Source organism: Rhagoletis pomonella, unplaced genomic scaffold, assembly GCF_013731165.1.
Source record: "Rhagoletis pomonella isolate Grant_MI unplaced genomic scaffold, Rhpom_1.0 Rhpom_scaffold_00002, whole genome shotgun sequence".
NCBI lineage: Eukaryota > Metazoa > Arthropoda > Insecta > Diptera > Tephritidae > Rhagoletis > Rhagoletis pomonella.
Genome location: NW_023458556.1, coordinates 76,553,110 through 76,569,181, shown reverse-complemented (window position 1 = coordinate 76,569,181; position 16,072 = coordinate 76,553,110). Strand labels below are relative to the sequence as shown.

Sequence of the window (16,072 nt, the reverse complement as noted above, 5' to 3'; positions counted from 1 at the left end):
CACTTGCTAACTCCCTCCTACTCAGGCTTGTCTATGAGAGACGCAAAAATTTCCTCTCTCTCTCGCGCATGGCGTCACATGGCGTAGAAATAAACGCAGTCTCTTCTCCAAGGAACCGTTATGTCGCCGCTTAGGCCACCTGCCTACTCTCTGCTCAAGCTTGTTTGACATCAACAGGGCCGCCAATAATGCTAGGCTAAGGAGCTAAAAACAAAACTAAATAAAAGACTTGAGATTTTCATGGAATTCGATGTACGTTTTATATTGAACAAGTTGGAAACTTTGATCCATACAGGTTTAAAAAAATTACTATTTAATTCAGTAAAAAAAAAATATATTCAACTCAAGCGCGTTTTGAACAATTTAAATTATAATACTTAGCTTAGGTTTAGCTGGTTTCCTTAATTGGTTTTCAGATATTTTTTAAAATATGTCCGCGGCAAAATTATTCTTTTCACGGATAATTTACGGCAAATTATCAGATAGTTAGTTTGGGTTTAGCTGGTTTCCTTCGCGGCAAAATTATTCTTCTCACGGATAATTAACGGCAAATTATCCGATAGGAATTTTTGCTTTGAGAAAAAGTTGTCCTGCCAACTTCAGAGGTGTCGTTGATGTTTTTGTAAAACCGCCCATCGACCAATTGCAAAACCGTCTAACTTACGGCACTCAAATTTTACAGGAGAGCGAAAAAACGGGTTTTCTTTGAAGGCATTGCCTTGATAGGCGGTATTTTCTTTAGCTATTATTTTACAAATCTGTTGTTTTAATAACGATTTTACGATTCGTATGCATAAATCTCGATGTTGTATGTACATATTTCATATTTGAATTAGACGCAACCATAGGGCCTGTTACATTACGGAAATTGTTTTGAAGCTAAAATTTGAGTATTATTGGAATATGAATAGTATTCTCAAGACTTATTGTGCATAAAATGCTTGATATATAAAGGTAAGTTAAATATGTGTTACTCAGGACCAACGATGGGAACGTAGTGGTTATATGGTCCCGTTATTATCATCTAACATGGGAAAGAATAACAAGAATTTTTAATATTTTGGAAACGTTATTAATGCTCTGTAAAGCCATATCCAATTCATTAATGTACTTCTCTAGTGCAGCTGTTCCCACACTTTAAATATAATGTAACCCTCACTAAATACCTTTCATTTTTTGGGGCCCCACATTAAATTACTAAACATCAAAAGCACTGCCATTTAAATACTTTTATTAGAAATGTACATATATATACATATTTACTATTATAAGCTATAATTTATAACTTTTAATGTGAAGAATGAAAATGTTTAACTGTTTTATTAATTATTGCTTTATAGTTCGGTGTTATGTCTAAAAACTGTATACGCATTTCTAGGGTATCATCCAATTTCGACCTAAATTTACTTTTTGTACAATTGTAAGCTGAAAACAATGTTTCATAACGATACGTTGTGAGAGAAGGAAGCAAAGATAAGATAGGCTTTTTAGCTACTTTATTATATTCACTCCTAACACTAACCCAAAACTCATTCAGAGACACAGACCGAAATGTGTGTTTCAATTTCGAAGAACTCTGAAGATCTATGAATGCCTCGTAAAATAATCTGACACAAATTTCAGGAGACTTACCAAGTGCCCAGTTATGATATTTCATTTGATAATTCAATGCTTTTCTTTTCCACACAGGTAATCTAGAAATTTAATGTTCTTTTAAAGGATGATAATTTGTCTCTTGCCAAAAATACGGCTGTTGATATTCCCTGAAAAAATGTAGTAACTTCACTGATCTTTTCAAAAATCTTATAAGGTGGATACTCCAATAATAGTAATAATAATATTTTGACGTTTACACGCCAATTGTTTGGGCAAGCTTCTCCTCAAATTTGCGTTCTGATGTTGTTATAAAAATGGAGGGACCTGCAGTTTTATTCCGCCTTTGAAGGCAAATGGATTTTATGAGAAGCTTTTTCATGGCATAAATACACTCGGAGGTTTGCAATTGCCTGCCGTGGGCGACCGCTGTTAAAAAAAAAACCTTTTTTCTATACTTTTTGCGATATTGCTTTGACCAGGGCTGGAACCCAGGTTATTCGGAGTGGTAGAACACACCTCTAATCCTTGGGATACAGCGGCCAGCAACACATACAAGGTAAAAAAAAAACAAGCTGACATGCGCAACGCTCAACGCTATGGCACTCAATACGGCAATGATACTAACTACGAGTACATATACTCGAAAAAGGATAATTGCGTCGCGGTCATGCTGTAAACCGCCTAAATCGCCGTTGTGGCAAAAAATAGATTTGGTAACCCTGAACTCCAGGCATCGATATTTATGCATAAAAATCATGAAATCTTTATTAAAACAACAGATTTGTAACATAATAGCTAGAGAAAATACCGCCTATCAAGGCTATGCCTTCAACGAAAACCCTTTTTTCGCTCTCCTGTAAAATTTGACTGCCGTAAGATATGCCGTTTTGCAAAAACATCGACGATATAATATATGTTTGTTTATATATACATATATATATTAACCTTTATATCAAATTTTTATACGATTCCTGCATTGTTAAAAGGATAAGTATTAGTAAAAACAAGGATTATTGTGTTGAAAAAGTGAAATATAAAAATGTGGATATCTCGAAAAAAGGATCAGCTACGATTTTGATCTCGATGGATTTTGAACCTACAAATCATGTAGAAAAAGGCCGATTTTAGGCACACTTTTATAAAACTTAAGACTAGTTCAAGACCACCGTAAGCTATGGCCGAATACAACATCAAGATGGGTTCCGTATAGTTCCTGAACCCATAATTTTTTTTATTTCAAAACAACCGTTATGTTCGTACTTGATTCACTTATCTATTAATACCTTGACTAGTTTTCATCCGATTTTAAACAGCTCAGGCTTTACAAAGAGGATTTATGGAGCTTTAAAATGATGTATAACAATAAATTGATAGACTTAGCTTGTTGGACGTTTTCATCGGTTAAAGTTTAATAAGCCCATATTTTTCTTAATTTTTTCAAATTTGACAATCGCTGATTCCAGAAATGTGTATGAAAGTTGCCAAACATCTAGTATCTACCTAAAATAATTTTTTTTTTAAATAATTTGGTTCCTCACCTAATGCAATTGCATAAAAATTTCGAAATTTGTAATTTAAGCAAAAATACGGTCTTGAATTTATATGTGTATATGTACCGGACTTTCAGGTTTTGTTTCGGGTGTATCGCAGTATTCAAAAGAAATTAATGTTATGGTTCAGGTTCTAGGCCGAACTAACGGTACCTAACTGACATGTCCTCTTTCAGGAGGGAAATGATGATTTAAATCACACTTATCCGAAAGAGTAAATAAAAATCCTCCGACCCGGCCCAGCTTCGACAAGAAATGGTACGGCCCACTCATTCGTTTAGAACAATGCCGGCCAAAACTTGCACATTGTGTAGTTTTTTGTTCGTGTTTTCACACCAACGCTAACGATGTGTATGCACGAAGTTATGCTTTCGCCTCTCACCCCACTAGCGAAAATGGTCACTGGTGGCACCGTCACTAATGAGGATTTAGTGACATCGTCGCACTTGCTGTGAATCCTAAACGACATATAGCTGACAATGACACTGGTGAAAATGTCATTCAGGTGTATTCCTATCAAAGACTTATAACAGACATTGTCTTGCAGCGGTCTTTTATAAACTTTTTCATTGCAGGACATTGGGCCGTATGAATAAAAACTGAGCAATTGCTTTTTCTTAATATTTCATACCTGTTACTTCACTTTTGTTTGAATAAACGAGTGAAAGGTCTGAAATTTTAAGAAAAAGCAATTGCTTATTTTTATTCATACGACCCATTGTCGCTCGAATGTTATTAATGATCACTGCATGACAAAATCATGCAGAGGCCATCAACGACTAAATTACCATTTGTATGAAAAAGTCATGAACGACTTCTATATAAGCGGAGCCCAAAGTCATTTATAAATTAACACGGCCGTACAAGACACTTAAGTGACTAATGCAAGACATTCGCTACGGGACGCGCATAACACACACACTTATGCAGATGTTTTAGTATTAGGGCGGCCGGCACGGGTTTAGAACGTCCTTCACTTAGGCAAGTCACTGAAATTATCACCGGCCACTGCTTGATTGAAAGGCACATGACTTCTGCCGCAGCTACCGCGACGAGGAAACGATTTAAAGCAGTCATGCCCAACGCTGGCAGAATTCCATAAGCAAGTGCCCTGCGCTGAGCATGCCTATCTCTTTCCGACCCTATCAGGTGCTCGCCTATGCTCATTTCACTATGACCTCATTGACCAATTGATTCTAATTCTAGGTGAGTAATTCTAATAGCCCAGTTATGCATACTTAACGTTGCATGAGAGTTGTCATATAAGAATCTGTTAAATGGGCTTTGCGTGTAAGCGGTTACCCAACGCATAGCACTTAACATGTAGAATTCTGTTGGGTTTTGATTTTTACCTAAAAAATGGTGTAGCAGTGCAAGTATGCATAACTGGGCTATAACCTAACCTAGCTTAACTTAGCCAAACTACGGGTATATATTTATGTACATATATCCATCAATTCATCTTAAAGACGTTGTACATTGAAAGATGTCAGTCATTGGCATTGGCAGTGATCGGTGAGCGATAAGATTTGCTCTTTCTGAACGACATGATACAATTAGCTGTCAAACAGCATGTTGTCCCAAGTTTAGAAGGTTTGAGTTTGAATTCAAAAATATCAAGTTTGGCTTGACACATGATTCAATAATACAAGGTTCGATAAACTAACAGTTGTCTCTCTCGATAAACTGACAGTTGTCTCTCTCGCACCGCTCCCTTAGCAGTGGCACCGTGTTGCTTCTTTGCAAATTTACTTGGAAAAAGTGTAGCTTTGGTGTTAAATAGAAGTATAAGCTTTTGTGCAATATGTTTATTTGTATATGCATATGAAGCATATTTAACTGATGAAAACATAAATTGTTTTTAAATTGGATGTTTACATAAATCTCATAGTAGTTTTATTTTAATTTTGAGTCCTTTTGCAGCTTTTATACAGCTAAATAGCAGAGAAATTACGTAATTCACGTAGATATATCAATATTACGTTCAATATTTCGTTTAAAATGCCAGATTTCCTGCAAATACATTAGAATTTACAAACGGAATTTCACTACTAATTGCCTACTTTGCGTACTTTTCTACTACCATTTTCGCACCAAGAGATTTCATTCTTCCCCTTTCTCCGTCCTTCGTAAATGCAACCTTTTGTAAGGGAAAGTCAAACCGTGGCTGTCAATAATTATCTAACCTTGTATTATTGAATCATGGGCTTGACAATTTTATATTTTTATTATCTAAGCCTCTACTAAAAGGACATCTGCTCAGGGTTGCCACTTTGTATTTTTCACCCTGAGATTCAGGGGCTTCGGGTCGAATCTCTGGGCACAGGGTTTGCCACTAAAATCTCAGAGTTTGGGAAAGTTTTTTAAATTTTTATACATTTTTTTTCATGCAACAATTTGTCGTATTCCAAAGAACTTGCATACATACATATCGCACGTTTAATAATATAACGAAGTATTTAAAAATTTCAGTTTTGTGTGAACATATTCTACTTATGAAGCTTAAGAAAACTCCAACGCTGGATTTCCACGAGGCATTAAATGTCAAAAATGACAAATGACAAAGTCGGGCATTAAAAAGTTATCGTGTCATTACATTAAAAAAATAGTCCATAAGTTCAATTTCCACATGGCATTTTTTTTAAATGGCATCAATTTTTTGTCATTTCAATGCCTAGTGGAAATTCGGCACAAGAAAAAATTCTCAGAATAATCATGGTCTTCCAGGGTTAACGAATTGTTTGTTAAGTTTAAGTTTTGTTAACAAATAATAATTAAAACCATCAAAAGTAAAAAAATTATAATTCTATTTTTAAATCTCGGGGTCTGGGCATCTGAAAAGGTTAGGGTAAACATCTGCTCGATTCACTCTTTCCCTAAATTTCTGAATACTTCGAATCGGTTATTTAAATCCCTTTCACTAAATGCCTATATTAATTGAGATGTTTTTTTGAAGTGAAACTTCTTTAGCGGCGGTTGGTTGGTTGGGAGTAAGTTGGAAAATTCAACGGAAATTGCACACGGAAATGGTGCAACGGAAATGATGCAACGGAAATGGTGCAACGGAAATGGTTGTGGCTGAAACAAGTGCTTCTTGTGTGTATGCATATGGTATTAATTTAACAAAAATTTGCTAATAAAAGGTTAAAGAATAACACTTAGAAAAAGACCAATACAAGATGTGAAGTGAAACTTCTTTAGCGGCGGTTGGTTGGTTGGGAGTAAGTTGGAAAATTCAACGGAAATTGCACACGGAAATGGTGCAACTGAAATGATGCAACGGGAATGGTTGGGGCTGAAACAAGTGCTTCTTGTGTGTATGCATATGGCATTAATTTAACAAAAATTTGCTAATAAAAGGTTAAAGAATAACACTTAGAAAAAGACCAATACAAGAATGAAAGTAAAGGTGACTACGTACATAGATAAAGAAAAGGATAAAGCCAAAAGTAAAAATAAAAACAAAAACAAAAATGCGTAAAGATAAAGACAAAAATGAAAACCAAGGTAAATTTAAACGGGCAAAGGTGAAAGGGAATATGTAGATGAAGAAAATGATAAACATACTAGTAATTTTTAGCAAAAAAAAAAAACCGACTTCAACTCCCATATAAATAAGAATTATCGAAATCGGTTGACGCGGTCCAAAGTTATGCGGTAACATACATCAAAAACAAAAAAAAAAAAAAAAAAAAATCCGACGAACTGATAACCTACTCCTTTTTTGGAAGTCGGTTAAAAAGTAAAGACAAAGAGGAGGATAAGGATACCGATAAAAGTAAAGATGAAGATAGGGGAAGAAAGATTAAAATAAAGGTAATTAAAGAGGAAAGGATGTGAAGAGAGACACAGAGACTCAATCTGAGAACTATTTTGGTATTTTAGAGATTTTCGGGATTCTAGGGACTTATCGATAAAATAATCGATAATTTTATCGGTTTTGTTATCGATTTTTTATCGATATTGTTATCAATTTTGCTATCGATATTTTCGGAACTTATCGATATAATAATCGATATTTTTATCGATTTTGTAATCGATATTTTTAACCATTTTGTTAGCGATATTTTTATCGATTTTGTTATTGATCTTTATCGATTTTGTTATCGATTTTATTATCGACATTTATCGATTTTTTTGTGGATATTTTTATCGATTCTGGTATCGATATTTTTATCGATTTTGTTGTGGATATTTTTGTCGATATTTATATCGATGTTTTTATAGATTTTGTTATCGATATTTATCGATTTTGTTATAGATTTTTATCGATTCTGTTATCGATATTTTTATCGATTTTGTTATCGATACTTATCGATTTTGTTATCGATATTTATCGATTTTTTTAGTATTAATCGATTTTTTTTTATCCATATTTGTCGATATTTTATTGGATGTTACTATCGATTTTGTTATCGATAGAGTATAAAGATAAAAATTAAGATAAAGGAAAACAGAATAACATAAATGTAATTAGACCGAACAGGGGTAGAGGTAGGGATCTAGATAGAAAAAAGACAAAAAATATAACCTTAAGCAATAGCAGATGGAGGTATGTATGTACATATGTATGTATGTATATTGGTTATGAGACAAAATAGATATGTATGTATGTAACGTAAGTTTTACGTCTCCAGTGTGGCCCAGGCGCACTTACCTTTTTTCTTATTTTCTTTAACATTTTCCTAAAACCTTAAGTGACTCCATATATACATACATATGTATAAATATGTTTTGTTGTTGCAGATTGAAAAAGGTGACACCCTACCGCAACAAGTGTGTGTAACATGTGCCAAAAATGCGATATCTGCGTGTCTCTTCAAGAAAAAGTGTGAAGATGCCGACAATTTCTTTCGACAACAACTGCTCATACAAAAGTTCGAGAGTAGAACCTCAGCCGGGAGCAATGCTTCGGTCGTGCAACAGGAAGTCGACTCCACCGAACAAGTTCCTGAGGTTGCCGCAATGGAGTGCTATGGCGGCAGCGACAATGAAGAATATTCGAATATCGGTGCCAGCGGACTCCCGGCTAGTGCAATAACCGAGGAGGATGACGGAGAAATAAAGTTTCCTTATTACAAGCAACCATTTGATTTTCATTCGATTCGACTGATGCACGAATATATGCAGCAACAATTGAGTAAAATAAACGGTCCCCATAAGAATTCAGGAGCGGGCAATAGCGGAGCGAATTCGGACGAATGCGCTGATGATGATGATGATCCGTTGCCGCTCATGCCTGAAGTAGAACTATTAACACCAGGCGATGAATTGGTGGTCGGCGGAAGCAACATCGATAGCATTCCTACTTACGGTGGCATGGATCAGACTGTGTTGCGTGGCTACCAATGTCCGGATTGTCTCCAAATCTTTGAGATGAAGCAAATTCTAAAAGCACATATGCAGAGCGTACATGGCACCCAGGGGCCCGTATATGAGTGCACGAATTGCAAAAAGACGTACTTTTACAAGCGATTCCTTGAAAAGCATGTACGGCGCGGACGTTGCGTCAAAAAGCGACGCAATCAAACGTAAGGGTTTAATTTCCGTTAAACGAAGATATTTTGAAAAATAAAATGCATTTTACCCTAGGCGTCCTATGCAGTGTTCTGACTGTCACGTTTTGTTTCCCACCGGGCACCACTTGGGCTGGCACAAACGCACGGGCTGTCCTTCACGAGCTGCTAAAATGTAGATTAAATTGAATTAAGATTAAAAAAAAACTGTCCTTGTTAACCATTTCGAGGCAAATACATATGTATGTATTCTTGTTTTGTACTTATTACTTGCAGGCCGTTGCAGCAGCTTCTAAAACAGAATATAGTGGAATACAACAACTTTCCCAAACGTGCTGGCATACGTAAACCGGAAAATGCTCTTTATCTGCACAATAGAAAGTAAGTGGAAATTGTATAGATGGATATTTACGGTAATTAAATTATTATATTCCTTAACAGACTTCATATGGTCAATAACAAGCGTAAAGGGCGCACTCGAATCAAGCTGGATTCCAAAAAAATCGCTTTGGCAAAGCAATTAATTTTGCGCGAAGCCACTACTACCGTCATAGCCAACGAGTTGAATATTTCGAGAACATTTGCCTGGCGCCTGCGCAAGAGCCTTGTCAACGGGGTTAGTCTCCATGAGCGCGTCATAGACACCAATAATGGTGAAGAGGGCGATGAAACCATCGCTCAACCCATGGTAGCAGATAGCACTGAGCAGCTACAGCAAGCATATTCTCTTGCGCAGCAGACAGATCAATTCGCTCATGTTGAGCGCGTGGTCAAGCAAGAGAAGTCGGAGAGTGATGAGTCCGAGGGAGATGAAGCCGTTGCATCTGGTTGCGCTAGAAAAAGTGATCGACAAGTGGAAGAGCAGACGGAAAATAATGAAGCCCATAGCAGAACTGTGCAAATGCCGAGGGAAGAAATCTACTCCGAGGCGCATGCATTAGCGGCGGACAAACAAGTGCACACTGAAGAGGTGGCAATGACTGCTAACAGCAATCTCATAAAGCAAAAAATGCTACAATTGCAACAACAACAGCAAACAAATAATGCGAATGATGAGGGCGACGATGATGAAGATGATGATGACGAAGGAGATGATGATGACGACGACGATAATAGCGGTGAACACAATGAAGTCAACAACGATGGTGATGACGATGACGATGATGATGATGATGATGATGATGATGACGACGATGACGATGCTGAGACTGATGAATCCGTGGATAAGAATGGGGAAGATAAAGAGGGAAAACCAGTTCAAGCACAGAAAATACAAATGCAACAGCCACAGTTGCAACTACAACAAAAATATCAGCTCCAGAAACCACAAGAACAAACTAAGACCAACACAGTTCTTCTGCAACAAGCTTTACATGGAAATGTGACACCTGAAAATACAAGTAATACAAATCCTAGAGGACATCGTAAGCCATTGCCGAATTATGGTAAAGAAAGCACCGCTCAACCAAATTTACCAGTGGTAAATCAACTACCGTCCACAGTTTCCGCCGCTATGTGAGTATAACCGGACATTGAACAGTACTAAAGCGAACAGAAAAAGATTGGTTAATAAAGTGGACGCCCAGAATTCTTAAGTTCGAAAATCTAATGGTGATTTCGTTTCTACAAAAAATGTTGCCTTCTCATCGCCCTTTTCTTAGTGTTTATGCGTGGAGGGCAAAGAGAAGGTTGCATTTTTCGGTAGAAACTAAATCATATCTCAAGCATATTTTTCCTTGAATGTACATATGTAGCTTTCTAAACTCATACAATTTAAGTTAAGTTTTCTAAATAGTACTTCTTGCCATTTATTTTTTTATTAGATTTAATTTAGTTTTTTGCAAAATGTTGTTCATAATACAGCGAAAACCATATAACTCAGTGTTTTAAACTTTGTACAAGATTTATAATAATTCGAAAAATTAAAAAAACTGAACATCACACAACGGTAACAAAACCCTAAGAGCGTTTTGAAAAGTTAGCTCGCTATAGCCGCTCCAAGTTGAGTTCTTTCAGTGTATTTTTCTATTGCAATTTCTTTGCATACGAACTCTTCAGAATAAGGAACAGTAACAACAACTATGACACAAAGTACCTGCAAGGCTGTTCGCCAAAATAGTACCTAAGCTGACCAGAAAAATTAATTTATAAAATACTACCTAAGCTGTAAAATTTTTCTTATAAACATCAATGTACTCCTAACCTGTTTAACTTATGTATGTATGGATGTACATACTAGGGATGTTAATTTTTCAGCTTTTCCCGATCCCGGCATTAAATCGGAATATTGCTTCTATATTGTTTGAGAAGCTCTCCTACCATAAAATAAATGGGTTTGAAACTTACTTTTTTATTTAAAGTAGCGTTTTTATTTTTTCTCACTGACGTCAACATTTATTTTTAAAGACCTTGTAATTTCAAAGATATGATTAATTCCAAAAATTATTTAAAAAATTCAATGCAATGTAGAATAAAAATATGGGTACCAAATGCAAGAGGAAATTTCTGCAGAATTTAAAAAGATTAAAATTTTTTGGATTCACAAGGACGAATAGGTAATTTTTTAAGCTGGTAAACTTAGAATGACGAAATTCGAGGATGTTATCGAGTTTATATAAGTCCTTAACATCTAATTTTTTCAAAAACAAATATTGCAAAATTTCAAGGATAAAATTTTAAAAGGACATTTTTAATACTTACCAGCCCTTCTGCACCAAAAACTTCTCTTCTCTCGGTACATTTCTCTGAATTTTTGAAATCATTTTTGAATTACTGATGTCAGAGTGAAAAACTAAAAACGGAATTTTACTATATTTGCCCCATGATTTCGCGAATATATTGATATTTGTGTTTACAATTTACTATCGCGCAGTGTTATATGTGTAATGAGCTAGAGATTTATAAAAAAATATTAATTATTAAATAAAAAAAGAATATATAGCCAATACTGGTCAAGAAAAGGAGTTTTTATTACTGCCATCAGTGCAAATTACAAATCTCGAAAATCCCGGAACTATTTGCCAAGAATCCCGGGATTTTTGGGACCTTAAAAATGCCGGGATCCCTGGATTAACATTCCTAGTACATACGTACATACATACATATTTGAAATTACATTAGAAGTGCAATCTGATTATATGGAGGCGTTTTCGAATATTAGAGTGAACAGTTGCTAAAAATACAAAAATACAACAGATACCAACCGAATCAGGACACCAGGACGGTTTCAACGGCTTTCGAAGCTTGCTTGGAATTAAATCTTCTGACACAATAATAGGTTCTTTCCCTTACTCAACGAGGGATCCCGCGGGATCCCAAAACAGCCCAGAAACCATTCCCGTAAGTGTCTTCTTCCTACCCGAAAGAGCCCGGACTTTTTCGCCGAGTAAAAATGAATAAAGTGTCAAAGTGCATATCGGCTGTTTTGTGTTTGCATTTTGCTTGCATTTACTTTGTGCTTTTAAGGAATAATGAATTTCCTCTTGAAGTATTTTCATTCCTTATATACTTATTTATTAATACAATCGAATTTATGAAGCCAAAATTAAATTTTCAAGTGTTTGCACTTACGTAAGTGCCAACAATAAACACCACGTGAATCAACTGTTTCTCTAATTCTGGGCACGAAATGTGGTTTTTTGCGTTTCCGTACTTTTGGACATTGTACCATTTTTCGCTTAGTCTCTAATTATACATTTACAAAATGTTTCTAGTACGCCCAGTTTTTGAGTAAAAAACTGTTGAGTGTGGAAAAATATTCCCGAAGAAAAGTCGATGGATGAAGTTGAAAGGGGTGAAAAACTAAAAAAAAATACTAGCGAAGAACATGGCGAACGATTCTACCAGGACATAGCCACTATGGAGAAGCGGTATGATAGGAAATCAAACCTCCACAAGCTTGCTGACTATTGCTGGAACTTGAAAAGCGATGATAATGCGATCCACAAAAGAAAATGTTTCAGGATCGTCTTCCAGATCGCGGAAGGTGTTAAGAGACAAAAGACTGGCTAATGATTTATCTCGGATTCTGATTTTTTAATGCTGATTTGTTATTGAAATCACTTTGTTTTTAAAATAAATTCATAGATTGATATTTTCGTATTTGTAGGAAAACAAGTGCATGCTATTGTAGAACTGAGTTTTTTTTTTAATTTTTAACTTATTTCTAATCAATTCATCGACATGAGGTAGAATCCAGCAGACGAATTGGATTTTCATTAATAGGTGTTTTTTTCTTCGGAAAAACTACGTACAAATTCTATTATTAATTTTTTTTTGAAATTTGTCACTTTTGCCATTTTTCGACACTTCAACAGTTTTTTTCTAAAAAACTGGGCGTGTTAGAAAATTTTTTTAAATGCATTTCAAATTAACATAAAAAAATCTATAAAATGAGTCGGCCCCGTTTTTGAAATAAAATACGACCAAATTTTGTTAAGCCGTGTTACCGGAACCGGTCCGGATTGTGCGCGAAATAATCTATAAGCTGGCATTTGTTGGTAGAGTACAAAGACGCACGAAGAGCGTGATGAAGATGCATATGAGTGAAAATCTGTCAAGTGGGCCACCGAAAATTGGATGGTCAGGATTTTTTCGCACAAATCACTTTATTCGGTTTACAACCATAAAAAAAAATATAATTTGAGCAATTTTGCAAAATTCGAATTTTTACAAGAGTTATTAATATTAACATTTAATTTTTTTGATGAATTCAGTAATAATTTATTATTATGATTCATAGCATGTATCTTGCTTATTTTTTCCACGATGATAGTTAATTAGACAAGCTTTTGCCTGATTGTTTAAATTTTTCAAATAATCATTATTTTGTATATATTTTTTAATTTTTATACAAATTTTTCATAAACAAATGGAAATATTTATTACTTCTCTTTTATGTTGCAAGGAGGTACTTTGTATTGCCCTCGTTCACTGCTAGACCAAGCTATTTAGCTGCTTTTTCTAAACTGAAAAATGCTGCGGTTACGTCCTTTTATTTCAGACCTACGATATCTATATCATCTGCATACGCCAGCAGCGTCGTTCTTTTGCTATATATTGTGCCGCTGCGATTCATATTAGCAGCTCTTATTATGCTTTCCAGCATCAGATTGAAAGGTCCTTCCCAATTCGGACGGAGCTGAAGGTTGTGCCCAACGTCACTCTACATAGCCGTATTAATTTTGCGAGGATCCCAAATTTGGACATGACGTCGTAGAGGCAGCTCCTCTTCGTGCTATCAAAAGCTGCTTTAAAATCGACAAAAAGATGGTGTGTGTTGATTTGCTTGTCTAGTGTCTTCTCCAGGATTTGACGTTCTGTGAAAATCTGGTCAATGGTGGACTTACCAGGTCTGAAGCCGCACTGATATGGTCCAATTAGCAGGTTCGTGAATGGCTTCAGTCTTTCACACAGTATCGTCGACAGAAATGCAATATTAAGAAGACTTATTCCGCGATAATTGGCGCAAACATCGGGATCTCCCTTCATGTGGATTGGGCAAAGTTGACTGTAGTGATGGGCGAGTCTGCGATGTTTAAGTCGATTGTCTCGATTGGTCAAATATCTCAATTGTTCTCGATGTTTTCTCTCATAGAAGAAAATAGTCGTGCTTAAGCAAGATCTATACATATAAGGTCGCGCAATCCGCGAAATAAAAATTGCCTCTCTCTGCGCATATCGTCGCAGGGCGATATTTTGCTTCAAGCCGAAAAAGCCACAAAACTTGATTTTTCACAGCGGCCAATTTTAGCGAAATTTTCATTTAAACTCGCTATATCTCAGACGTATATGATTCGATTGAGTTGAAATTTGTACACATTAGAATAGATTCTATTCTGAAGAAGATGAGTCAAACTGCACTTCTTAATACTTATTTAAAACGAAATGGCGGCTACTGTAACATTTTTATAAAAATTAAGGAGGTGGTTTTTACAAATGCAAAAGTTGTGTTATGAAGTTTAAAATTTCTGTTTTGTTTTAATACAGCATTAAAGACAAATATATACGGACATTTTCGGGAAAGTTTCAGGTTTAGACAACAAGTAGTTCTAAAGTTATAACAATATTATGGTGACACCCACAAGCGGACGCTCGCCTCTAGATGACAAATATTTTTACACAGCACTTGTACAAGTAATTTTGGAAGTAATATTAAGTGAAATTTTGAAATTCATGACTTTATCAGTGTAATATAACTTATTAAAGCTCTACATACCTAAATATGTATGCATATACATATATACAAAATTACACACATAGTCAAAATGGTTTTTCGTACAGTGATTGTTTTACAATATTCGCAATATTTTTAATTTTTCGTTAATTTTTCACGAAAATACTGTTCATATTTTAACAAAATCATATAATTGGAATTATCAAACTTTTGCAAAACTTAAAAAAATTACAAATTTTCATCAAAATTTTTAATGACAGTTTTTAGAAAAAATTTAGTATGCAGGGTTGTAGCTCATTCAATCTCAGTTAATAAATCGCAAGCTTCAAGTCGCTTTAGATTACCTTTGATTTTTTAGAATTTGTTTCTCAAGGTTGTTACATATCTGCTTCCATGAGCAAAATGTAGTTTTGCATGGAAGAAAACGTTCAACACCATTGAGAAAAAAAATCTCAAAACTCAACGCAATTTTTCTCTAAGAATTGTCCGTCAAAATTTTGAAATATAGATGAAAATTTGTAGAATTTTTTAAGTTTTGCAAAAAGTTTTAAAATTTAATTCGTATGGTTTTTGTTAAAATATCACTATATGTTCGTGAAAAACTTCCGAATAATCATTATTAAAAACATTGCGAATATTGTGAAACAATCACTGTACGAATAACTATTTTGACTATGTATGGAGTTACGTGCATATTTACTATGTATGTATTTATGTATGTAAGTATGTCTATTAAGTTTAGTAATATGTAGTTATATAACACTGATGAATTCATGCATTTCAAAATTTCACTTAATGTTACTTCCAAAATTACTTGTACAAGTGCCCAGTAAAAATATTTGTCATCTAGAGGCGAGCGACCGCTCGTGGGTGTTATCATAATATTGTTATAACTTTAGAACTACTTGTTGTCTAAACCTGAAACTTTCCCAAAAATGTCCGTATATATTTGCCTTTAATGCTGCATTAAAACAAAACAAAAATTTTAAACTTCGTAACACAACTTTTGAATTTGTAAAAACCACCTCCTTAATTTTTATAAAAGTGTTAAAATATTTGTCATTTTGTTTTAAATAAATATTAAGAAGTTCAGTCGGACTCATCTTCTTTAGAATAGAATCTAGTTTATTGTGTACAAATTGCATATCAATCGATACACAAACGTCTGAGATATAACGAGGTTAAATGAAATTTCGCAAAAATTTTCCGCAATGAAAAATCCGATTTTGTGGCTT

General features: G+C 34.9%; 1 protein-coding gene and 1 long non-coding RNA gene across 5 annotated transcripts in view; one reads left to right on the top strand and one right to left on the bottom strand.

Moving 5' to 3' along the window:
- LOC118734083 overlaps positions 1 to 16,072 on the top strand; it is a 197,557-nt gene that overhangs the window by 156,693 nt on the left and 24,792 nt on the right. For all 4 annotated transcript variants that reach the window (XM_036463784.1, XM_036463787.1, XM_036463786.1 and 1 more), the window contains exons 3-6: positions 7,893 to 8,677; positions 8,739 to 8,837; positions 8,939 to 9,043; positions 9,104 to 10,177. In XM_036463784.1, the coding sequence (XP_036319677.1) occupies positions 7,893 to 8,677; positions 8,739 to 8,837; positions 8,939 to 9,043; positions 9,104 to 10,177 (2,063 nt within the window). The remainder of the gene's footprint in view (positions 1 to 7,892; positions 8,678 to 8,738; positions 8,838 to 8,938; positions 9,044 to 9,103; positions 10,178 to 16,072) is intronic.
- Positions 13,485 to 14,285, bottom strand: LOC118734084. The gene is made up of 2 exons (XR_004992327.1): positions 14,011 to 14,285; positions 13,485 to 13,911 (listed from the first exon to the last, which is right to left on the bottom strand). It is a non-coding gene; the product is annotated as an uncharacterized LOC118734084 (long non-coding RNA).